This window comes from Onthophagus taurus, chromosome 10, assembly GCF_036711975.1.
Source record: "Onthophagus taurus isolate NC chromosome 10, IU_Otau_3.0, whole genome shotgun sequence".
Classification (NCBI taxonomy): domain Eukaryota; kingdom Metazoa; phylum Arthropoda; class Insecta; order Coleoptera; family Scarabaeidae; genus Onthophagus; species Onthophagus taurus.
In genome coordinates, this window is record NC_091975.1 from 5,277,077 (window position 1) to 5,301,427 (window position 24,351).

The 24,351-nt window shown below is 32.1% G+C and overlaps 6 protein-coding genes across 14 annotated transcripts in view; 2 read left to right on the forward strand and 4 right to left on the reverse strand.

Annotated features, from left to right (window-relative positions):
- The window catches only part of LOC111428258 (peripheral plasma membrane protein CASK), a 74,538-nt gene extending 61,195 nt beyond the window's left edge, over nucleotides 1-13,343 (reverse strand). For 2 of the 7 annotated variants that reach the window (XM_023063706.2, XM_023063704.2), the window contains exons 1-11: nucleotides 12,791-13,342; nucleotides 12,394-12,506; nucleotides 12,230-12,335; nucleotides 11,208-11,285; nucleotides 10,918-11,096; nucleotides 10,696-10,767; nucleotides 9,740-9,915; nucleotides 9,557-9,679; nucleotides 9,316-9,499; nucleotides 8,231-8,349; nucleotides 7,660-7,833 (exon numbers count right to left, since the gene is read on the reverse strand). In XM_023063706.2, the coding sequence (XP_022919474.1) occupies nucleotides 7,660-7,833; nucleotides 8,231-8,349; nucleotides 9,316-9,499; nucleotides 9,557-9,679; nucleotides 9,740-9,915; nucleotides 10,696-10,767; nucleotides 10,918-11,096; nucleotides 11,208-11,285; nucleotides 12,230-12,335; nucleotides 12,394-12,506; nucleotides 12,791-12,849 (1,383 nt within the window). In that variant the 5' untranslated portion in view covers nucleotides 12,850-13,342. Of the gene's footprint in view, nucleotides 1-7,659; nucleotides 7,834-8,230; nucleotides 8,350-9,315; nucleotides 9,500-9,556; nucleotides 9,680-9,739; nucleotides 9,916-10,695; nucleotides 10,768-10,917; nucleotides 11,097-11,207; nucleotides 11,286-12,229; nucleotides 12,336-12,393; nucleotides 12,507-12,790 lie in introns of all 7 variants that reach the window. The other 5 variants (XM_023063701.2, XM_023063700.2, XM_023063702.2 and 2 more) reach the window with 5 other exon arrangements.
- Nucleotides 13,344-14,259: 916 nt separating this feature from the next.
- On the reverse strand, nucleotides 14,260-15,415 carry LOC111428516 (probable peptidyl-tRNA hydrolase 2). Its single transcript, XM_023064064.2, has 3 exons — nucleotides 15,225-15,415; nucleotides 14,817-15,142; nucleotides 14,260-14,753 (listed from the first exon to the last, which is right to left on the reverse strand). The coding sequence occupies exons 1-3, from the start codon at nucleotides 15,315-15,317 to the stop codon at nucleotides 14,552-14,554; spliced, it is 621 nt and encodes a 206-aa protein (XP_022919832.1). The 5' UTR covers nucleotides 15,318-15,415; the 3' UTR covers nucleotides 14,260-14,551.
- A 50-nt stretch (nucleotides 15,416-15,465) lies between these two features.
- On the forward strand, nucleotides 15,466-16,020 carry LOC111428517 (ADP-ribosylation factor-like protein 6-interacting protein 4). Its single transcript, XM_023064065.2, has one exon. The coding sequence runs from the start codon at nucleotides 15,524-15,526 to the stop codon at nucleotides 15,884-15,886; it is 363 nt and encodes a 120-aa protein (XP_022919833.2). The 5' UTR covers nucleotides 15,466-15,523; the 3' UTR covers nucleotides 15,887-16,020.
- On the reverse strand, nucleotides 16,009-17,501 carry LOC111428514 (E3 ubiquitin-protein ligase RNFT2). The gene is made up of 3 exons (XM_023064062.2): nucleotides 16,628-17,501; nucleotides 16,362-16,577; nucleotides 16,009-16,307 (listed from the first exon to the last, which is right to left on the reverse strand). Exons 1-3 carry the CDS (start codon nucleotides 17,381-17,383, stop codon nucleotides 16,074-16,076), a joined length of 1,206 nt encoding a protein of 401 aa, XP_022919830.1. The 5' UTR covers nucleotides 17,384-17,501; the 3' UTR covers nucleotides 16,009-16,073.
- Nucleotides 17,502-17,608: 107 nt separating this feature from the next.
- Nucleotides 17,609-19,452, forward strand: LOC111428513 (regulator of nonsense transcripts 3B-like). The gene has a single exon (XM_023064061.2). The coding sequence runs from the start codon at nucleotides 17,967-17,969 to the stop codon at nucleotides 19,377-19,379; it is 1,413 nt and encodes a 470-aa protein (XP_022919829.1). The 5' UTR covers nucleotides 17,609-17,966; the 3' UTR covers nucleotides 19,380-19,452.
- Nucleotides 19,385-23,710, reverse strand: LOC111428512 (tubulin folding cofactor D). Of its 3 annotated transcripts, none has more exons than XM_023064059.2 (6): nucleotides 23,613-23,710; nucleotides 22,802-23,515; nucleotides 21,757-22,609; nucleotides 21,110-21,701; nucleotides 19,789-20,933; nucleotides 19,385-19,735 (listed from the first exon to the last, which is right to left on the reverse strand). In XM_023064059.2, exons 2-6 carry the CDS (start codon nucleotides 23,440-23,442, stop codon nucleotides 19,463-19,465), a joined length of 3,504 nt encoding a protein of 1,167 aa, XP_022919827.2. In that variant the 5' UTR covers nucleotides 23,443-23,515; nucleotides 23,613-23,710; the 3' UTR covers nucleotides 19,385-19,462. The 3 variants fall into 3 exon arrangements, with proteins under 3 accessions (XP_022919827.2, XP_022919828.2, XP_022919826.2); XM_023064060.2 differs by having other exon boundaries at nucleotides 23,580-23,682; XM_023064058.2 differs by having other exon boundaries at nucleotides 22,802-23,682.
- Between the last annotated feature and the right edge of the window lie 641 nt (nucleotides 23,711-24,351).

Here is a 24,351-nt window from a genome sequence, read left to right on the forward strand (position 1 = left end):
TATTTAATAGCCGAGGCAGTAGTTTAATTAGTTTACACGCAGTGAGCAAGAATTTTTCAATATTAACGTCTCATTCACAGACTGAAGCAGCTATGCTGCAGAAGCAGTGAAAAGTATTTAACAGCAAATTTATACACCGCAACTTGTATAATATAGAATATAATATAATATAGATAATATGATTATTGATGATTGTAAAAATGAACACCGAACCTTATTAAACGTAGTTATCATAGAGTTACCAATGCCTCAATTATTTAGAAAGCAATAAGTAAAGATTGTTATCAGTATTTCTATCTCATTTAGAAACCGAGAAGTGAAAGCTGGAGAATTTTTTTATTTTATTTCTCTTTCCTGGTATAAAGAGATCCCTGGAGAATCATCTCTTGGGCTGTAGAAAGCTGTCGAAAGACAACGAGGACCTTACCTTGATAAAAAGGTGGCGTCCGAGTTTATTTAAATCCAAAACATCGTTTGTTTGAATCATTCGGGTCGTCTATCATTTTCCAAAGAGTGACACAAAAAAAACCTCACAACTTTGGCACCCGAACAGGAATAGTTAAGGAGCGAGAAAGACAACGCGGAGCCATTACAAAGAAAGAAAAAGTGAGTAAATACCTGGTTGTTCCTAGAAGAAAAAAGGGGAGATCATGTTTCTTTGTTTTTTGCCGTTAAAGTTGAGAAAACTTAAAATATCTCCGAAATATCTTAAAAAATATCTTATCTAATCCTAGATATAATAGTATCCAGAGTAATAATACATAATTCTGACACCAAGACACTACCAAACAAGAAATATATCAAGTCAACCAGAAAAACTGGCAGTGATCCAGATTATTTGGTCAACTAGTAACAATGAGGGATAACTATGATGAAATTGCTGATAAAATCGTACCCTTCAGATGTTGAGGCCTTTTCTGACATGCAAAATTATTATTGTGGTTAGTGCCAACTTTTATTATAGTATATAATATAAATTAGACATCATTTTTTGTAAATAATACCGGAATACAATTGTTATGATGCAATATTTGATACTAACGTAATTTCAATATTATACCCTGGATATTTTCCAGAATAAATTACTAATTAAATTGGATTCCAGCTGCGTTGATTATCCCTAAATAATATAATTATAAATTCAGTTCAAATAATTTCATTTAAATCGGAAAATCTCAATGTCAAATAGCACATATGCAGTAATCGTTATCGACGTTTAAATTTAGATAATTAATGAAAATATTTTTAACTTTGTCATGTCATAAATCTTGTCATATAAATAAATAAAATAAAATTGTTTAAATTTGTATAAGAATGGAAACTTTTTGCCTGGTAAAATCTTTCTAATACATCCTTTTTTGTAACGTTTTCATCGAAAACGACTTAGTAACACTACATCCCGTATCGTAAACGGCTCTATATTTACTGCCGTCGATAACTTCCAAACAATTTCAACTCTTGCCCGTAAGTCTCGAAGCTTTTCCAGTGTGTTTGGGTCAGATCGACCGATAAGAGCTAAGATATATGTTCCGGGTTCTAACGGGGGTGGACTTGGGAATTTATCTCCTCTGGCTTAACACCATTTCGAAATATCCAGAAGATATCTACAAGATTCATTTTATTTTTTTAAATACATCCACTCTTGTTAGTTTTCATTGAAAAACCAGTAACGACTTGTTTTCAAAGAATCCCCGACGTACACGGTGAATTATAAACGGTTTTCTGGTACGTGAAGGGAAAGTTAAAGACCCTTTTGTTGGTTACGAAACGACCGAACGGGGATTTTCACTTACACACACGGTCTTAAGTCTCAATCTTGAATAGAAATTAATTGAATCTTAATTTTAATTTAAATCTTTGGGGATAAAGTTAGAATTTATCAATTTAAGCATGGTGAGTTCTATTTACTGAAAATGAATATTTAGTCAATTCTATGCTGGAAAGGCTTAGATATCAAAGCTCTTGAGGACACGATTACAAATACGCTTTCTGCATAATGCATTCCAAAGATTAATATCTCCCGGCGCAAGTTCTCTGTAGGATATGAACTCGGTAAATATACAACAGACCTCCTCATCTCTCGGACTTGAATAACGGAATTTAGGAGTGTAAAATGAAAAATGTACGAAACTTTGGCTAACAAGAAAAACTTATAAAAAGTTTTATGGAAAACAGAATAAAATTTCCAGGAAATTCACAATAATTTCGTAGAAATAAAAAATTTAATCTTGTTTATCATGAGTACATCTTTAAATTGTTAATATTAATTATGATAACGGAGTTAATTGATTTGAATTGATTCAACCATTAACAACTCGTCATCACTCAACTGGAGAAATCTAGGTATTTGATATTCGGACATTAATCTAAGCGATTACCCATGAACGTTGACATATAGAGGCACAATAACGCATATCCGCCGATATTACCTCGACAGTAAATGTCAAAGGAACGATTTTCGTCCCGATCACCGCAAAATCGTAGCTTTAGTTCGACAATTTATGAGTCATAAATGACATAGAATTAATTATTATCTCGATTAATACATTGTAGTGAATAAATTTCCAAAATTGTACGACTAATTATATTTTAAAAACTGACGCCTCCTCGATTTTGTAACATGAGCGGGCGCGTGTCATAATTTTTACGTAAATTAAGTAAAAAGTTTGCTATTAAGAAAATTTTATATAAAAAAAACATCGAAAAAATTTTTTTTTATTACTTGGCTAACTTGGCACGTGCACAGAACCCGACCGACACTTCGCAGGAGGGCGGTACACAGTGGCGTAGAATGTCCCGGGATCGGCGTGTGCCTATCGATCGTCGCGTCCTCTACCGACCGACGCGTTCACCTCTCCGTTTACCTGACGAGCGTTGCGACGCTACATCACCGGGTAACCGACGCGACGTCGTCGGGATTTTGCCGGGTGGCGTCGTCGTCCGTCGCCGTTTTCTAGGGCTCTCACGGACGCCCTCTGCTGCACGGTCGTGGACTGGCGACGGCCTCGACGCCACGCGCAAACTGGCGTCTACGCCAACGACAACGGCGCCACCGATCGGATGTTTCACGAATGTTAAGATAATACTGTGCGTATACTTATATATACATATATTATTATGAAACATAAACAAAGAAAAGTTACATAACAAACTAAAAAAGTTATTTTGAATCAACATTTAACCCAAAGCAACTATTTTTAATAAAATTTGTTATCGCAAAATTTATGATTTAAATATATAGGGCATACAATTTTGGTGGATGCGCCGGGAAATTTTTTCTACCACGCAAATTGTTGCATATTATTTCGTCCATTATCTCCAATAACAACCGATTCAATTTTAAATAATAATAATTGTAATCAAAATATTTTCTTTATAATTATTAATCCAATTATTTAATTACTTCATTGTCCAAATCTATAATATCCATGGGCGAACTTAAATGTTATATAACAAAATTTATCGCAACTTCTTGCAAAGATTCGTTGCTAAGATTTTGTTAAAAAAGTTATGTATTTGCATCATTATCTCTGCCTTCATCTACATCTTTCCTACTATATTATACAGTACTGTGCGTATACTTATATACAGGGTGTCCCGTTAAGCGTACGGAGCGGCTGTATCTCAACAACGGTAAGGCCTAGAGGTTTGGGAAAAAAATCCTTATAATCAAAGTGAGCAAGAGAAATAGCTGGAAATTATTTTGAAGTTCGTAATTTGGCCGCTAGGGGGTGTAACTGCCATAGAGAAACATAAAATTCCCTCTATCTCAGAAAGTTAGACGATGAGCTATAACTTTGACAACATCATTTAGTAGCTTGGATAATACCGCATCGCTTTTGTTTTGCGATATTTCTCATATCTGTCATAATAAGGGAGGGGGAGGCCAATGCGTTTTCAAATGTTTACATTTGAATATCTCCTGGACCATTCAACCGATTTGAATATTTTTAGTCTTGTTTGAAAGAGCATTTCATGCTCTTTTTAAAGATATTATAAATAGGCTAGAGGGCGTTATCTGCAGCGGTTACATATTTTTGTGATTTAAAAAAAAAAGTTAAATGGAACGGTACTATTTACTTCACAGACCGTTAATCACCATAAAATTTGCTAAATATTAGTGAAAACCGCATCTCGATATCTCCATCCATTCTCGAATTATAAAAGAAAATGTTAAAAATTCGTATATCTTAATCGGATCAAGTTACCTTAAGAAAGAAATAAGAGAGAACGATAATTTTATTATCTAGAACCTTCTAGAACACTTTATCCAAGCTTAGAACTGCTTCAAAACTACTTTTGAGGCGTGTTGAAAAGCCAACGGATCAATGAAACATCAACAATGATAATAAAACAAAATAAACCAAAACACTTAGAATAACTTAAATTTTTGGCAAAAATAACTCGCTAATGTGCTAAATGCCTTTCATAAACCTCGATGCATTTATTTAATCTAGTTTCGACGAAAAAAAAAGCGCTGCTTAAGTCTCGGCCCTAGATACGTTTCTACTGGTATTTAGTGTTTTGTCATATTTTCCCTGGTTATTGGTTTTTCTTGAAAAGTCAGGTCGTTTAGTCTACCCAATAGATAAAGGGGTGAAAGCAATGTGAGTTTTTCTCGAACCAAGAATGCATATTATGCAAGTTTACATCAGCTTGTGGACAGATGCTTCATGCATCCATAGCATTTGTGATAAAAGGTTTGGATTTGCCCAAATCATATTTAAAAGTCAATGGTAATAGTTCAGTCTGTTATCATAATCGGTATGTTAAGGCCTAATGTAAAACAACGTGGTGGAGATATTATTCTCTTGAGAACTCTTGTGGACAATTGTTTTCGGAGTTCCCAGATTATGAGGGATCACATTACGCACCAATGTGATTTACGAATTCATAGAGATGTCTGAATGGGCTACACGTTGCCTACACACTTCTAGAGAAAAATGTCTTTCTTTGTCGTAATTGCATTGCACATTTTTGCCATGCAGTTGCATCGTATTCGAAACATTGAAAATAAATCATCATACGCTCTACCATACGCTTCTGCGTTAATAAATGACATGTTTACTGTTACCATGGTTATGTGATTTGTTTTTCTCGATGAGGTAACTGGATCCGATTGATGGCACTCGAGTTTTTAACATTTTCTTCTATAATTCGAGAACGGGTGGCGATATCGAGATGCGGTTTTCACTAAAATTTAGCAAATTTTAAGGTGACTAAGGGTCTGTGAAGTAAATAGTATCGTTCCGTTTAACTTTTCTTCAAAAATCACAAAGATATGTAATCGCTGCAGATAACGTCCTCTAGCTCATTTGTTTTAAAACAAACTATCTTACTGAAAATATCTTAAGCATCTTATGCATTTTATGCTATCTTATGCATTCTATCCAAACCTCTAGGAATTACCGTTCTAGAGATACAGCCGCTCCGTACGCTTAACGGAACACCCTGTATACACATATTATTATGAAACATAAACAGAGAAAAGTTACATAACAAACTAAAAAAGTTATTTTGAATCAACATTTAACCCAAAGCAACTATTTTTAATAAAATTTGTTATCGCAAAATTTATGATTTAAATATATAGGACATACAATTTTGGTGGATGCGCCGGGATATTTTTTCTACCACGCAAATTGTTGCATATTATTTCGTCCATTATCTCCAATAACAACCGATTCAATTTTAAATAATAATAATTGATATCAAAATATTTTCTTTATAATTAATTATTAATCCAATTATTTAATTACTTCATTGTCCAAATCAATAATATCCATGGACGTACTTAAATGTTATATAATATAACACAATTTATCGTAAATAACTTCTTGCAAAAATTCGTTGCTAAGATTTTGTTAAAAAAGTTATGTATTTGCATCATTATCTCTGCCTTCATCTACATCTTTCCTATTATATTATACAGTGCTTCCCAAAACTAACAGATAAATTCTTGAAAACAATTAAAAACGGTTTATAGGTTATTACTCCCATTTTTGTTACGGAATATGAAAGAGGATTTTTTTCTAAATTTGGTACAGCCAAAATTAATATTAGTTGCGTAAAAAAATTTTCGAGAAAAATAGCCTTAAAGTTTCATGATTTTCCATTCAATTAAGGTAGAAAAATAGCAGTAGCCATGCGTAACCATGGCAACCAATTGTTTTAGATAGTTTATTAAGACAATAATTAATTTTTGATGTCCGAAACAGTTGGTTGCCATGGTTACACATAGCTATTTTGCTATCTTAAATGAATGGAAAATCATGAAACTTTAACATAATTTTTCTCGAAAATTTTCTTATATAACCAATAGTAATATTGATTCCGTAATAGAAAGGGAGTATAATAATATTAATAATAATAATAATTTATTGAATCAATCGTATGGCATGATTCGGTAGCCCGTTCTTCCATCATGCCATAAATAAACTATACTATATCCTAATTTACGAATGCGCTCGGTGCAGGATAACAACATATAAATGAAAATACGAACAGTCATAACAACTAACTAAAAAAGAACAACAAAAAAAAATCCTGAACTAAAAGTTCTTAGAAAAAGTTCGGAAAGCTCGACGTCTTCAATCAATTCCAAAATAAATCAAAAGTCGTCATATCGGACAAGATTCTGTATACATTTATTGAAATTAAGCGATTAGTCAATTATAACACCTAAATTCTTAACTTTTTCCTTGAGTTTCTCTTATCTCTTAATATGATCCCTCACATCTTTCAATATATCTCTTTCAATTTATAAATATCGCTTTATTATCTCTCGACGATGAACCTAGTCTCCCTCAAATCTTCTCCATCATCTACAAATAACGTTCCTCATATCTCTAATTATCGTTCTGATCATCCCTAATATATCTTTAACGTCAACGTAATTCGGAAACTGCTCTAGCATCCCACAACATTTTGCCCATTTTACTTATCTCACAACGTCATCAACACAACTCATCAAGGTTTCAATATTAAATAAACTTTTAGCACCAAAATTTAAGGTAAAAAACTGATTTGAAAAGAGTTGATTAAGAAACAGAGTATTTCTGCAAATAATTCGAAGTGATGGTAGATTTGTGTATTCATCATGTTCATAGTTCAATAGAGGTGTTGCGAATTTCAATCTATAACGCAGATTTTCAGATTTATTGAAATATCTAGCCTCTAAACATCTACATTCGTTCGCAGAAGATACACATTGGTGTTGGAAATTCTTGGAAATACACAATCTCAGAATGAATCCGAAATTGTCCAAAAATATCATGAATGAAAGAAAAAATGTTTTTGAAAATTTAAAATTATAACGTAGTTAAAACATGAATATTAAAACGTTTTGAAATAGCACAACTATTGTTATAACGCACCCTTTTGTGTAGAATTTCTTACAATTTACAACAAAAGCGCCTTCAGGTGCAATCCCACTTAGTTATGGACCACCATTGTTTTGCGAATGCAATGGAGTCAACAATAGCAGTAAAGAGTAGTCTCCGCGGTCATTTCGTTCGTGGTGTTTTCCGGTTTTGTTTGCATGAAATTCAAGTTATACTAAAGTAAAGCTTAAGATCTTTTCGTTTTCTTTGTGAAAAGCTTTTTTATCTTACATAAAAAGTTGAGATATACAAACGAGAGAAAATTTTCAAAACCTACCTTAAGGTGCGGCCTATTGAGCAATTCCTGCAACTCCAACAGATCCCTGTAATCGACATCGCGCCTGTGCTCAAGCTCCCGGAGAGCTTCCAAAGCTTCGCGTTGTTTGTGAACGGCGTCGTTCGGCGGACTACGTGCAGGTGGTGCTACTTTACTGGATATCCGATCATAAAGCTGAGGAAAATCAAAAATATCATATATTTTTTAATCCGGTAAAGTGATAAATTATATCTTTTTTATTTCTTTTTATAAATTATTTACCAATAAACCGATAATGGCGGCAAAATCGGTCACGAAGGACGTTTGGGTCAGCAACTCCTTGTGATATGTCTTTTTCACCATTTTCATTTCTCACACAGAACCAACTGACCGGGAAAACGTGACCGAATTGCAACAGCGCATTTTTATTGAACAAATAAGAAGCCACGTGCTCGCGGCTTCTTTTTCGAGCGGCATTTTGATTATTTGTGGGGGAAAAAATTGATTTTCCCGGTACGAAAGCCGCAAGCTCTCGCGACCGACTACAACAGCTGATTTACCAACAGCGCGCGCGCCAAAAAGCCCTACCTACCTCTAGAAACGAATGAAGGCGGACGTCCTCCAACAATGCCAAAATGTGCGCGCGTTCTTCTGGTCTCGATTCTTGCAAACAGCTGATATCATCCAAAGAGTCAACGATCTGTTGAACAGCTAAAACGAAAGAAATCAATAAAATCTAAATAAATATTATTAAAATAAAATTTTAATTAACTTTAAATTTTTAAATTAATGTAAGCATGAATACAGAAGAGCTTTTCAGTTTCAACATCACCACACACACAAAATAATAATAAAAAAGGGAATTTTACGATACGACGAGGTAAAATGAGAAGGATCGTATAAAAGCCATTAGCAATGTAAGACCCTGGTCCCTTATAATCAAGACTTGGTAATGGCCCCGTCGTGCTTTCGTTGACGGTATCGCGTGAACGCCTCGTGAAAGTTTCACCCGAGCAGAGCATAAATTCAACTGCCACCGAAAGTGGCCCCTTTATATTATAGAAACGGGGTTCTCTAGGAGCTGTCGTTCATAAAGTACACGAACCCAACCCTGAACCTTCAAGTCTTAGCGACTTTCAATACGCTCAAATAGTTCAGAGTTGAAATTATGAGTTTTAAATTATGCACGAGAAAGGAACGCGGTATATTTTAACTTTTCAGAATGTTTCTGGAGTTAATTCTTGGAATTTTAGAAGGTGAAATGGATTGGAATTAAAATCAATCTAAAGAGCTTTTAAAAAATTATGCTCAAACACACTTGGTGGATTAATATAGAATGAAAGAAATATATTTGTGTAATTTAAAAGTATCACAAAAACAATAAGTTGAAATTCGTTACATTCACCACTTGGACAGGCGCCAAGAAGTTTTCGAGGCTCAATTTTAGAAGTTCCCTGGTAATATTGGGTAACATTTAAGTGGTTCATTTTCAACGCGATCGATGCCAATCAACTACCAACGAATCTCAGTGGATAGAAAAGCTTTTTGTTTTAGTTTGCGATTTGAAACTTTATTGTTGAGAGTTAAAAATTCGACTGTTTAAAATTTGCTTGAAAATGATTCCTTTTTAGTATTGGTTAGAAAGTTTAAATAAAATATGTTAAAAAAAAAACTTACCTGAAGATGAAATTTCGTCATCACCGAAATCGGAGTAACTATCGACGATGGAATCATCGAAAGGACACCATTTTTTTGAATTAACTGCGCTAAGAATAACTGATTTTAATTTTCTAAACGAGTTGAATTTTTTTAGTTCTTCAACGGTGTCGCCGAGATGAATTCGAAGTCCCTTATCTCTGTCCTAAATATATATTTATGATTATTAGATTAATTAGAAATAAAAAAATTAAGAACTTACTCTTAACCATTTATGATTAAGAACCTCTTCTATCGTTATCCTTTGCTTTGCATCCAAAGTTAACATTTGTCGAATCAAATCTTTCGCGCTATCGCTTATAAATTCCCAATGAGGCGAATCCATCTAAAAGTTGAATAAAAAGATTTAATTAAAAAAAAAGATAAAAAATAAATGTTGTTTTACGTGAAGCTTTCCTCTACAAATTGCTTCCATTAGTCTTCGTCCCGAACCATGAAATGGTAAAGTACCAGATAATAAGATGTGCAAGAGAACCCCGGCGGCCCATATATCCACAGCTTTTCCGTATTGTCGCATCTCGACTACTTCCGGTGCCATAAAATGAGCATAGCCAACCCGACCTATTACATAAAACATAATATTTCGCGATATAAAATTATTTTTTAATGGAAAATTTTAAATTGAAAAGATTTTTTTAACAATAAATGCGCGATGTGCAACGGAGAAAATATTCTTATAAGATTTTTAATAAAAGAAATTCCTAAAGAAATATTTCGCAAGCACAGTTAAAATCGATTTTCCTTTATTACAAATCCACTACAAAGTGTTTGCCATAATAAAAGCTGATGACAAAAACAAACAGCTTTAACCATGCGGTTCATCACCGTTGATGAAAATCTAACATTCATATTCACATCACGTACACACGATGTAGCACGGATTTACGATTACAGCATGGTTTAAAATTTAAAACTTTAAAGTTAAAAGAATTTTTTTTAATTGCACATCACGAATCGGTTTATTTAATAATAATACGGTGTTTTTGCCATGCATAAAAAATAAAGACACACTAAAATATTGATGAAATGTTTTTTTAAATGAATGTGATGATGGTGAAGGCCAAGTTGTAAACACTCGAATGAAGTAATTTAAATGGGACAATTGAGGTTGATTGGTTCTAACAATCGACCAGAACGCATTCGATACTCCAATAATAGCTTAAGCTACGAATGGATGGTTTTAAAAGAAAAATATACTTATAATGATTTTTTAGTGAAGAAAGTTGCTAAAAAATCTTAGGAAATTAAATAAGTAGTTGATTATTTTTTCATTAATAATTTGAAGCCGGTCTGCGGATGTGCGAAAAGAAAGCAGCAGATCTGCCGAGTGAAGAAGCTTACCAGCTCTATCAGATTTTAAATACTCCTTCCCCAGTGGACTGAGGTTGGTCCGGTAATCCAACACTAGGCACTCTGTGTATCATTTATTATAACAAATTTTTACACACATCAACACAACAATTTAGATTTAACCAAAATGAAATACATTTCCCCAAATAATTTTTTTTATCTTAAGTTTTAATAAAAATTAAGACAAAAATTATTAAATTAAAATTGACTTACCGGTGATGTTGGTTGGATGACGATCGGAAAGTTGAATGGCAACTCCAAATCCACCTAATTTAACAGGGGCAGAATTTTCTTTGGTTTGCAAAAGCACGCAATCCGGTTTGATATCTCTATGAATGATGTCGTTTTCATGACAATATCTTAATGCTTCAAGAATTTGACGCATATAATGACTGCAAAAGAATTGTTTTTTTTTGTGGATTATGATTTTCTATACGATTTAAGTTTGAAATAAATTAAAGTTTTTAGATGGTTTCTATTTTGATGAAAAGATGAAGACTTACCTTGCTACGGCTTCGCTGTAGACAAATCCGGCTATTGCTCGTCTTACTACTTCGTAACATAAATCGTTACCATCCATACTAAAAAAAAAAATAAATTGTTTTAAATAACATTTTTATATAAAAAAACTTAATGTATATTACGATATTAATATATTATTATTATGACGTGCTATAATAGGTATAATCGATATAAAAATGTTTACGACAGCTTTTATTTATTAATTTAATAATAAATGTAATCAAGAATTTACACTCTGCAAGAAGTCGACGTTCAGAATAAAAGATGTGACCCAATCTAACCCAATCAATTTCTTATGTAAAGCAGAATAGTTTTCCTCAAAACAACTAATAGCAGAACCATTTTGGTGGAATCTCACATTTCCACGTCACATCCGTAATCAGTTGTATCAAGAGACAAAAATGACTTATTATCAAGCTTATTTAAATTTCTCAACTCAATTTAACCCACCCTTCCCTGGCTTCTAAGTAAATAGTTGAGGTTAAAGAAGAACATATTTATTGTAAAAACGTGCTACAAAGTAAATAAAAAGAACAAAACACCTTTTCTAGGCAAATAAACACCCCACAACATTTTTTATGCAGCTTTTTTTTTTGAATAACGAAAGCTCAAACGTCAGTGTGACATATCTATTTCAAAACATGATAAAACATAACTCCCTGCACAACTTCCTATTAATTTTGTCAACTTTACAATAATTTGACAAGTATTATAGAAAAAAATGAACTATACTATGAACCTCTTCCATTCTGGAATAACATCAAAAGTGTCTATATAAAAATACTATAAAATGAAAACAACTGCAAACTCGTTCTATATATTGTCTCATCTCATAGTGCAGTTATAAAGTGCACCATGACAATTAAGTAAACAACTTGTGAAGAATGCCTGAGATTGATCTAAATTGAGATGTACCTCATCTCTAAATTAGCCAATTAGAAGAAATTGAAGACATAAAATGTGTGATGGTGATTTACATGGTAAAAAAATAAAATGTACTTACAATTCAAAAACCATATAAAGCATTCCTTCACTAGAATAAGTCTCCAATAATTCAACAATATGGGGATGTTTCAGCATATGACATATGGTGGCTTCTCTTTTCAGATCTTAAAATAGAAGAAAATGTTAAATTAAAATCATGATTGAAATTTTTTTAGTACTTGCCTTCTGTGCTTAATCCAGGGCTATTGGTAAATTTAGCAACATCAATGATTTTCACAGCAAATTGTTGTCCAGTTTGTCTGTGAATACATCTTCTCACTATACTAAATGGTCCCCTAAAAATAAAATACAAGAAATGAAGACAAAAAGACTGAGTAAAATTTATTATTATTTTGTTCAAGATAAAAGTTGAAAATAGATAGATTGAGGAATTGCTTATCTACATGATAGGTCATAAATAAAAAAATTTCTAAAATAAGATGTTTTTTATTAAAATAAAATTAAAGTTATATAATAATTACGAAACCAAAAAAAATTTAATAAAAATCACATTAAGATAGGTCGTGGATTTTAAAAAGGCTCATATACAGTACGTTTTTTTAACATGAACAACACCCACCTTCCTATTTCTTCGCATAGGTCATAGATGTCGTCGAATAATATCTCTTCTTCGGCCATCCTTAACAATCTATTACCAACAAAATAATCGCTCGCAAAAAAAATAAATATTTAAAATAAAAATCAGTACATTTTCGAAGAAAAAAATTAAATGAAATCACGTGTACTTCACAAGATCAACATAAAAATTACCAATTTCAACGTCTCCTTTTTTATTATTACAACTATCTCTTTTTTTTTAATTAATTTGTTTATAAAAAAATTAAATCCCCTTGGTTTTTATGCAAACTACAATACACCCAGGTCGAAATAGTTGCCTAAATTACGGTTAAAATGGCCGGGTTGCACTTTATGCGGTCTTTAAAACCCGACACGAACCGGAAAATGTCTTAATTTTTTTATGCGTGTAATACCCGAAAGCACCAAATAAAAACGACAGTTTCGTTTATGAAAAGAACCCTTAAAATCAACGCGTTTTCGGTTTTTTTTTCTTTTAAAACGCGTAGTACACACCCTGGATACGCACGCACGACTCGTACTACTACTGGTAAAAAGCGGGGCGAATACTGTCAACAGAGTAGTGACAGTTCTCTCTGCTGGCTTTCGGTTTAATATCGGACTGACCATGCGCCAAAATTTGGACCGTTTTGAATATTTACATTGGGTTATTTCATTTTTTGTTTATTTTAAAATAGAGATTAAATAATTGTATTAATATCTAGTTGTTGAATAAAAACAAAAATAAAACAAATGATAAAATAAATGATAAAACAATTTGAATGAACAACTAGATAATGTTTTTTTTTTTGGGTTAATAAAACCATTAAGCCCACAATTTAGCTGACGACCAGGTGCTAATAGCCCAGGACGCAGAACACCTTGAATATATGGCAAGAAAATTAATCGAAGTATACGATAAATGTAGCAAAAACACAGTATCTTTGCGTGGGCGGAGAAACAAAAGATCTGGTGCTAAATGATAACACCTTAATTAAGGTATGCCAAGAATGCTCTTATCTTGGAACTAAGATGGACCACAAGATGTGACGCAGAAATACGAAGCCGACTACAACGGGTCAAAAACATAACAAAAGCCAAAAATTACCTTTTTTGGTCAAAAAAGATCTCAAAAAAGAAAACAACAACCTCATCCCCGTGGCGCTATACGGATGCGAAATCTGGCAATTAAATAAGCAAATGGAGAACTAGCTGCTGGCAGATGTAACGGATTTCTGGAGAAGAGCAACTGGCAAGTCCAAAGTAGACACCTCCAATGCAATGCAATGGAGTCCAACAGGAAGAAGAAGTAAGGGACGCCCAAAAACAAGATAGGATTCGGAGATAAAGAAGGCGATGTCTGAAAGGCACCAGGGAACTGGGAGGACTGCAAAAGCTGGAGATTTGCAATTGGAAGGCGGAAAATGCTATAAACCGAAATTATATATTAAATATATATAAAACCATTAAAAATTCAAGAAGGCAATATTTTTTATTATTATTAATCATTAATATCAACAAAAATAACATCTACAAGAGAATGAGATAAATATGAAAAGGATAAAGTGAGTTTTTCCTAAAAAAGGCATTTTCTTTCGATATTCTTGACACAGTGCTAGATTAAGAAACAAAAATATGCCAAAAACATTCTTATAGTTACTCAATACGAAGAAGATTATTGCGTTACTATTCGTTTTCTCTTTTCTTGTTACCGTTACATTTTTTAATTTAATCGATTTAAATTAAAATTCGTAAGCTTGCAGTCCTATAACAATTTTAATGTACCAGAAATGGTATTTACGACGTTCTCATGGCCGAATAAGCCCAATACTGTTATAGATCCCGGTTCTATTTGTGTATAACCAGCATCTTGTACTAAATAGGAATGTATTTTGTTGTCGTTGGCTAATTTATAAAGATCTAAGAGGTGTTGGCTCGTTTCACCTTTAACTACAACTTTTTTTTCGCTAAAAAATTAAAATTAAATAGTTTTTAATTTAAATATGATTTTTATAATTTAATTAACGTACCCAAAATTTTCCCATTCCTGTAAATCCTTAACAACACTATTATCATCAACCAAACTTTTATAAAGTCCTAAAGTTGCATGACCTACTTGGGCAGCCACTTTTCCCACGCCCATCCCTAGTGATGTATTCACCACAAAAACCATTTTACATCGTGTCCCCACTGCAAATTCTACTTCTTCCTCATCCTCAACATCAACAGTTTGATGACCATGAGTCTCTCGAACATCATCGTTGTACAACGAAAATGAAGCTTCATCTATATCCGGATTATCAAAATAAAATGCAGCTGCAGCGTCAGCGGAACTATTTCCTGTATAATACAGAGCCTACAAAGACGTACACAGCGATTAATAACCACTTTTCGAGTCCATTTTTAGGTTAGGATTTTTTTGTTTTATGATTACTTACAAGTTCCCCAGCTCGCTTCGGAATTCCCATTGTAATTAAACATTCTAAAATCTCCTCGTTCGGTTTGAACTCGTTTTCTGATTGTACGCTCATATTTGGAGTAGTTTTTTAATTAGATTGAAATAAAATGATTGATTAGTTTTAAACATAACCTAGAAATTTTGAGACTGTCATCGACCATACTGCGAAATTAAGGTGGTGGGGGTTATGTAATTGTAACGAAAATCAATAGATGGAGTTCATTTTGACAATTGCCAAAAAAAGGTAAACATAACCTCAATTTATCAAAATAAAAATTAATGAAACACTCAAAGAAGGATAAAAAAGATGATGGTGAGAAAAAACATCGCAAGAAATCTAAAAAACATAAAAAATCTAAATCTAAAAAAGGTGATATAAAAAAATCTGGCGAAGATGAATCATTTGATGTTCCTTTATCGTTAATGACATCACAAATCGTAACTCCGATTACCAAAGAAGAATGGGAAAAGAAACAAAGTGTTACAAAAAGAGTTTTTGATGAAACTACAGGAAGATATCGACTTATTAAAGGTGATGGAGAAGTTATTGAGGAGATTGTAAGCAAAGAACGGCATAAAGAGATTAATCGACAAGCAACAAAAGGAGATGGAAATTATTTTCAAAAAGAAATAAATAAATAATTAATTAATAATAAACAATTTGAAGAAATTTTATTGAATTAGGGATACTTGAGAAAAGTAAAAAAAATATATATATATATAGTTATAACAAAACTCAATAGATGGAGTAAAATATAACCATATTTAAATCTTAATTTTATTATTTATAATTACACCCTTAAAACTAAAAATATAGACAGCAGAAAACTTAAAATAATTGTATGAAAAACGTTGTTGATCCATCTCTCCAAGATGGATCATCAACAACTTTAGCCCGACAAAGTGGACAAGTTTGTTCGCGATCAAACCAAGTCAAAACACAACTTTCACAGAAAATGTGTCTACAATGTAATAAAATAGGTGAATCATATTCGTCATGACAAATTGGACAATGATCTCCTGCTGTTTGAATTTGTTCTTTACTTGGTGAAGAACCGATAGTCTAAAAATTAATTTTAATTAAAAAATTAAGAAATAAAGCCAAAGTAATACTTACTACGTTTTGAAGTAACTTTAAAACTGCATTTTTAAAAAGTTTTAATTTAGACATTAAATCACGTCCTTTTGACACCATATAAGCTGCAGCTAAGAACACACCAACGATTTTTTCTGGGCCTTCATAAGACTCGAGAATATAAAATAACCATGGTTGGATTGGGGCTAAGCTTCTATAAAGTTGTGAAATTGCTTCTATGAATAAATATGTTTTACCCTGTAATTAACAAAATAATTATTTAAGAAAAATAATAATAAAATAATTACCCTTTTTTGAAATGCAATGATTTTATGTGGCATTAATGTAACAAAAATCTTAACAACAACTGTGATTAGTTTTAAAATGAAATCGGTAACACCAACAATCCATAATAAATCCCAAACTTTTAATGAACTTTCATAAGTTCTTATAAAAATAAGATTAAGATATAATTTTGAGCAACCGAACTGATAATATATAAAAACGATAGCACAAACAATATATAATAAAGCTAAAAGTAGCTTTGAATAATTCTTTCGAGTTTTTTTTGTAGCTTCTTTTTTAACAACAGAGTTGGCATGAGTAAATGTAGTTAAAAGTACAATAACATTTAAAATTCCTTCATGATGATCATATAAACCTTTTGCAAATAAAATTAATACAAAAGGAATATACTTTTGTAAGATTTTTGTACATTGTCTAGCTTCTAACATATTTTGCAGTCTTTCGGTTGCAGAAACATGATCCACCGCTTCCACATTATTCACTTCTTCTGGTTCTGGATTAATATTATTTGTCGTTGCTGCAGCGTCAACCGGTGATGTTCCCAAATTATCATCATCTTCAACGTTTATCACAAAACTCTGGCTCATTGTAGGTCCATTAATATGCGAAATATTCGGTTCTGATAAAGTATTTGTTCCTATTAGATGAGTTACGTTAAAATAATTGGGTAAAACCCTTTGAAATCGCGTTGCAACGTGATCAAAAGTATCCGAGGATTGGCTTCTAATTAACGGGGATGGATTATTTTGATTTTCCATTAAGGAAAAACACTAAGCAACGATGAATTTTATCACATTCGAACACTGAACGAGGTGAAATAATATGGAAAAGGTTTTGCTATGACTTTACGTTTGACACATGACGTTTTAAATGTCAAAAAAATGTTATCAGGTTATGATTTGCGTTTCTGAACAAAGGTTAATTTTCAATTTTTAATTATTAATGAATATTAAACGGAATTAATTTGAATTAATTTTTGATTAAAATTAATGATTAATTTTTAATAATTGCATTTAAATTAACAATTTGGATGTTGTATGAATGAGAATTTAAGTAATGTGTGCTATATGGGCTAGATGGCGGTGGTGAATTTTAAATGAAATTTGATTAATAATTTATTTAATGTAATTGTAACATACAATGTTGTAATAATAACGTTTATAAATGTTATGTAATTAATTTACTTAAAAAAGGATTGTATAAAACCAGGAGAGGATTTCACATAACCTAAAAGACAAATTTGACATATCTGATAAGATAGTATGTCAAAACTAATATAAACAACGAAATATACGACTTAAATCTGTTTAAAACTTAATTTTAGTTAAAAGTATAAATACTATGGCTTTACCGGAAAATACGTCTCAAGAGAAACCCCCTAATGAACCGCAAAAACATGAAAAACGTGAAAAACCATCTACAAAAGTGATCGTTCGAAGATTACCCCCTTCAATGACTTTGGAAGAATTTCAAACGCAAGTATCTCCGCTTCCTGATTACGATTATATGTATACAGTAAAAGGTGATATGTCTTTGGGAGAAAATTCATTTTCCCGTGTTTATATTAATTTTTGTAACACAGAAGATATTTTTATGTTTAAAGAAAAATTTGATAATTACGTTTTTGTTGATGGGAAAGGTCATGAATACGCCGCAGTTGTAGAATTTGCCTCATTTCAAAAAATTCCCAAAAAACGAGGTAAACCTAGACCTGATCCTAAATTAGCAACAATCGAATCTGACCCAACATATATAGACTTTGTTGAATCTTTAAAAAGACAACCTAATCAAGATGAGAAAGTTGAATTTTCTTATCAACCCTCTGCAGATAATAAAAACGATGGTAGCACACCTTTATTAGATTATATAAAGCAAAGAAAATTGGATAGATTAAAATCGAGGGAAGAGAAACGCGAAGAGCGACGCCGCCGCGAAATAGAAAGAAAAAAAATTCGTGAAGAAGAAAAAAGGAAACGATTTGAAGAAAATTCTCCAGGAAAAGCTGTTACTATAAAACAGAGCAAAACTGATTTAGAGAAAATCCCCGAAGAAAAGAAAAATAAAGAAGAAGAAAAAGCACCTGAAAAAACCACATTTAAAACGAAAGATTTTAAAGTTCCAAATAAAACTAAACCAAAATACAATAAATTTGAATATGAAAAACGTGATTATAAATCGCGAACTGGTTATAATCGTCATTATGATGATACTAGGAAAAGAGATGAATCCAAAAAAGGTGGTTCAAAAGAAACTGATGAACAGAAACCACCCACTTCGGCTAAAAAGGGAAAAAAATATAGTGAGAGAAGAGAAGAACGAAAAATGGAAGTAAAAAAAGCAGAAGCTGAAAAAGAGGGAATTTCAACTGAAGAAACAATAAAAAAAGATGTTGAAGAAAAAGGGAAAGATAAAGAAGAGAAGGTAACAGAAGAAGATAAAACTGAAGAAAAGAAAGAAGATAAAGAAAAAAAATTGGAAAAGAGAAGTGTAAAAGATGAAAAAGAAGAAAGGAGTGACGATCAAGATAAAGTTAAAAATAAAGAAAATGATCCCAGAGTTCAAAGAAGAATTAGAAATAAAGATCGCCCAACTATGCAATTATACCAACCTGGGATGTTATCAAAAAGAAGGCAACAAGAAGATGACAAAGATGTTAAAGAAGTCAAAGATGTAAAAGAAAATAAAGATGTGAAAGAAATTAAAGATGTTAAAGAAGTGAAAGATATCAAAGAACAAAATAAGGATTTAAATTAAATACATTTTAGATTAAAAAATTATTAATTTAATAAGAGATTATATGTTTAAAATAAAGCATTTTTCTTTGTGAGGTTACATAATTATTTTTTCTTGAGAATGGGAGCACGAACACCCATTAATAAACATAATTCGTTCCTTACAAGTCTTAACTCTTCCACATTTCCCTCCCAATCTGTAGAACTCAAAACGTTCATCACCTGCTCTAAGTTGTCTTCAGGAATTATGCTCATATCGCCGTAAACTAATAACGATTCATAAAGTTTTGTTGATGTTGACCTTCTTATATATGGTTGACGATGACATAATAATATTGAAAGTTGAACTAAAGCATTTCCACAAATTTCGGAGTTAATCTAAAAAAATGATTTAATAAATGAAAATGGGTTTAAAATTATTTTTATTTTACCTGTAAGTATTGGCAAAGTAAAGAAATTCCATCAATAAGTTTATAAATGTCTTTACAACCATTAATTTCCATTTGGACCAGTTTAAAAATTTTCTTTGGAAACTCCCATTCGCAATTTTCTAATAAATTTGTTAAACAATTCGAACTGAACAATTTATCCAAAAATCTAAACATGGGCACAATAATACGATCGTTTCTTTGATAATTCATAAATATTTTTAAAATTATATCACATAAATGAGAAATATCTTGATCGCCCGCCGAATGTCTCGTTTTAATTTCATGCAATTTTTCAAAAAATGAAGCGCTTGAATTTTTAACCAAAGTTTCAGTTAATCCTCCAATGCTGCTTATTAATCCTAAAGTAACGTTGTATTTATATTCTTCCAACTCTAATAGTTGTACAAATAAAGGAAAAGTTGATTTAGCAGAGTTCCAATTTAAATTATTACATTTCTCCTCAGAAAAAATCTTTTTTAAATCATCCAAAGATGATACATGCGGTACTTTTGGTTCGTTATAAATTAATCTGTAAAAAATCTGTGCTGCTAAAGCTCTAGTTCGATCTATTTTTTCAACAGATTGTTGTGCAATACCCGTTAAAATTTTTGAAACTAAATCGGGAGTTAAATAATCATTTTTCGACAATAAAGTCAACGTTTCTAATCCCATCATCGAAGCTTCACGAACCCAAGCGCCAATATCACCACGATTATCCTGAGTGTACTCATTTAATCCCAACAAAAAACACTCAAAAATTTGTGTCACAAACTCGAAATCATTTCCATCTTCTTTTAATGTAACACAAATCGATGTTAACGCTTTTATCGAATCTCGACGACTTTCAGCCCATTTCGCCGTCGCCGGAGTAATTAGTGTCGACTCAATTAACGCTTTGATTATTTCTTGATAATATTGTTTAACAATGAAGAAAGGAAGAACCCCTAAAGCTAAGGAATGGCCCATTCTGGATACTTGGGTGCAACTTGGTGATAAAATCTCGTTTATATAAGTTTTTACGACGTTTTCAATCGGTCTTTCTTGATAATATTCTTTGAAAAGCGCTGGTAATGCTTCTATTGATGTCGTTCTAACAATTGGAACGTCGTATGAAAGACATGTGTTTAGAAGAGATAACCAATCATCTAAAAAATATATTTAATAATTAGTAGTTTTAGATTACATAAAAACTATTTTTTATTGTATTTGTGTAAATTATAATTAACAATGGCAATGAAAGCCTTTATACTTATAGTATTTTAAGATATAACTCAAAATTTTACAAAATCTTGCTTTCACTGCAACATACTTCACAACTTACCAATAATCTTTAATTGATGGAAAGGTAATTTAGCCATAGAACATTTTTGTATAAATTTAGAACAAGCTTGTTTCATTAATTCGCCACCTAACCCCCGGAAATAAAACCGCTCAGAATACAACCCAATTAAATTTTGAGCTTCAATAAGTTCTTCTTCTTCGACAATCTGATTAATTTTGCAACCTTTTTCTTCGGCAACTAACGCCAAAGCATGAAAAATTTCACCAATTGCCAAAACAGAGCCGTGTCTACAATGTAAATCGATACTTTTGGCTTTCTCAAAAAGTTTTTTCAAGACGTTATTAGCCATATATTCGGGAGCTTTAAATGTTAGGTTGTGTAAACTTTTCGAAGTTAATTCTCTTATGGCGATATCCCAATGATCAACTTTTCGCTCTAATAAATGATCGATTAAAGGCGTCGTGTACTCGTCAAATTGAGCTATGTAAACGCTTATATTTAGATAAGCATTATTTCTTATGCTAATCGCGAAAAAATCGGCCGTTATTATAATATCAATACCGTGAGGAAAAGTTCCTTGTCTACCAACATTTTCTTGAAAAGCAGCTGATGCAGCTCTTCTACAATTAATCTAAAACAACATTTTGATTCTTTATTTTTATAGTTTGAATTAATTACTTAATTACTTCTCTATCGAAACACGCAACAATTAATAAAGCTCCAGCAATCTCATTAACGTAAGGTTTCAAAATTTCAGTTTCATAAGCTCTAGCAAAAGACCAACAAACGTAACATGCTGCATCTCGAATATGAGAACCAACGGAGGAATATCCGCGCGGTTCATCATAAACTAAAGCCTTTTTAATAACCGTAACAACTTCCGGTAATCGTTCAGGTAATAAAAGCCCTCTTCTTCCCAACTCTGCTAAAGCCAAACATCCACCATGCCAACTGCTATCAGTTTCGCGAGGATTAAACAACTCTAAGACAGATCCAACAACTTCATCAGCAAGTTCTTTTGATAAACGTGAAGTTACTCTTCCTACACCTTTCGCAGCTGACCATCTAACTATAGAATCTTCAGCCCCAAGTCCTTGAATTAATTGATCAATTATTTCTTCAATTTCATCAGGAACATCAATCTCTTCCGGAGTCGTTTCAATTAAATTGGTGGATTGTTGGGGAGTAATATCCGTTTTAGCATCTCCCGCGCTTAAATTTGCGGTTAATGATCGATTGCCTCGTTGATAACGCCAACTTGCGATACGAGGTGGCAAAAAAATTAATCCGATGCGTTGGACGATTTTATAAACTAATTTATGAACGTCACTTCCGGAATTTAAACGGAAATGATCACCAATTATCCAATCGAGTAAGTCGCGCGCCAAAGGAAGAAGATCTTCGCGCTTTCCATGTTTTATTACCATAGCAACGCAAGATGAAACACCATATTTAAGGAAAACTGTACTTGAAGGATTTGAGCTCAAATTTCTGGCCCAATCGAGAAATTGTTTTAAATGGATTTGTTTTACATCCGTTCTAAAAAAGAAAATAATTAATTTATAATTTAAATTTGTAATGTGTCATAAATATGATAGATGGCGCCACTTTGAAATGTTTTAAACGTCAAATTTTACCGGGAAAATCAAATTAATTTCTAACCTCAATTTGGTTATTCTGATATTGGACGAATAAATGATATATTTAAAACATTATTAACATAATTCTCACCTAGTTAAAAATTTTGATGCTAAAAAAGCTGCTGCATCTCTACATTTATCACTAACAATAGCATAAGTTTTACATAAATCTAAAACTCGTATCATAGCAGTTTTTCCTTCAACATTTTGTTCGTTTTCATAAAATCCATCTAATCTAGACAGATGAAAAGGGATCATAACAATAATTGATAACCATAAAAGTAAAACATATCTCGTCATCCATGTTTTGGTGTCTTCGGGATTTTGTTGTTCTAATAATCTTAAAACGGGCTCAAAATCGGCTACTTCGTGAGGCAAGTGTCGCACAATCACTTTATATCCGCGTACGTTTATTAAAATATACATATAATTAAAAACTTGATGTTTTAATTTCATGTTATTATCCGGGGATCTGATGATTTTGATCATTTTTTCCAAGATCTCATCTAAATAAGAATCTAAAAGGTGTGGTTGTTCATGATATTGTTTTAAAATATCCAAAAATCTTTGTTCAGCTCTTTCAATAATTGATTCTTCGGAATTTATTATTATGTTGAGGTTATCGATCATCGAACACACCTCTTGGTGCTCAGCAAACAGTTCAAGAGCACAACCCAAACCAAAAACGTCCTCATCTTTATGTATTTCTTCTTTTAGTTCACTTCTAGACATTTCTTTATAACAATATAAATTGTTGATATTGAGGATGAAAACTTCTTGGGTATATTGACGGTTTTTTGACAATCTGTTGGAAATTGAGGTTATAAATCAGATTTGGGGCAAGTTATGTACACATTTTTTTGCATTACATATCGAGGATAGAATAAATTTTTCGAAAATACCTTAATAATTGTTTAAAAAGGCACAAAGTTTACCCACACACAAAGTTTTTGAAAGTAATTTGTAATGAGTCATAAATATGATAGATGGCGACACTTTAAAATGTTTTAAATGTCAAATTTTACCGGGAAAATCAAATTAATTTCTAACCTCAATTTGGTTATCCTGATATTGGCAAACTCTTGGTCTAAGGCGAATAAATGTTATATTTAAAACATTATTAACATAATGATTTTTAGGAACTCTTTGAAATTGAATTCAATAGTTTTATATCTTCAAAAATAACCAGTGATGAAGTAAGGCAATACTAGTCAATGTTTTATTGTATGAGTAAAGAGGATGAGGGTGATGGAAATTAAAGTCTTGAGATCTCTGTTGAATATAACACTGCAAAATAGGCAGACTATCACCTCTATCAGAGAAAGATATAACATACAAGATGTAGTAAAATGGACAAAAGTAAAGGTGGAAAGAGTATGTGGATAGAATAGATGAGAGGAAATTGGCCAGAATATGCATGTGTGGACGACTGAAAGGAAAAACACTACAACTGGGCACAGAGTTGGCTCTCCTCATCTCCAGAGTCCAAACATGAGGCTTAACAAACAGGGATGCATCCCTAGTCAAAAGTAGAAGAAGAAGAAAACGTGTCCAGAGAAGACCATCAATTTCTGGAAAATATCTGGCATTTTGTTATTCGGCTGCAACAACCAGTTGTTGAGCAATCTAAATTTTGTATGG

What these genes read in the sequence shown, in the direction of transcription:
- LOC111428516 (XM_023064064.2), bottom strand. Translation starts at nt 15,317, where the DNA reads ATGAGCGTACAATCAGAAAACGAGTTCAAACCGAACGAGGAGATTTTA. An exon ending in CGAAGCGAGCTGGGGAACTT is followed by an intron (nt 15,143 to 15,224) that starts GTAAGTAATCAT and finishes ACGTCTTTGTAG; the next exon opens with GCTCTGTATTATACAGGAAA. An exon ending in CAGGAATGGGAAAATTTTGG is followed by an intron (nt 14,754 to 14,816) that starts GTACGTTAATTA and finishes TTAATTTTTTAG; the next exon opens with CGAAAAAAAAGTTGTAGTTA.
- LOC111428517 (XM_023064065.2), top strand. Translation starts at nt 15,524, where the DNA reads ATGAAACACTCAAAGAAGGATAAAAAAGATGATGGTGAGAAAAAACAT.
- LOC111428514 (XM_023064062.2), bottom strand. Translation starts at nt 17,383, where the DNA reads ATGGAAAATCAAAATAATCCATCCCCGTTAATTAGAAGCCAATCCTCG. An exon ending in TCATTGCATTTCAAAAAAGG is followed by an intron (nt 16,578 to 16,627) that starts GTAATTATTTTA and finishes TGTTAATTACAG; the next exon opens with GGTAAAACATATTTATTCAT. An exon ending in TAAAGTTACTTCAAAACGTA is followed by an intron (nt 16,308 to 16,361) that starts GTAAGTATTACT and finishes ATTAATTTTTAG; the next exon opens with ACTATCGGTTCTTCACCAAG.
- LOC111428513 (XM_023064061.2), top strand. Translation starts at nt 17,967, where the DNA reads ATGGCTTTACCGGAAAATACGTCTCAAGAGAAACCCCCTAATGAACCG.
- LOC111428512 (XM_023064059.2), bottom strand. Translation starts at nt 23,442, where the DNA reads ATGTCTAGAAGTGAACTAAAAGAAGAAATACATAAAGATGAGGACGTT. An exon ending in GCATCAAAATTTTTAACTAG is followed by an intron (nt 22,610 to 22,801) that starts GTGAGAATTATG and finishes TTTCTTTTTTAG; the next exon opens with AACGGATGTAAAACAAATCC. An exon ending in CCATCAATTAAAGATTATTG is followed by an intron (nt 20,934 to 21,109) that starts GTAAGTTGTGAA and finishes TATATTTTTTAG; the next exon opens with ATGATTGGTTATCTCTTCTA.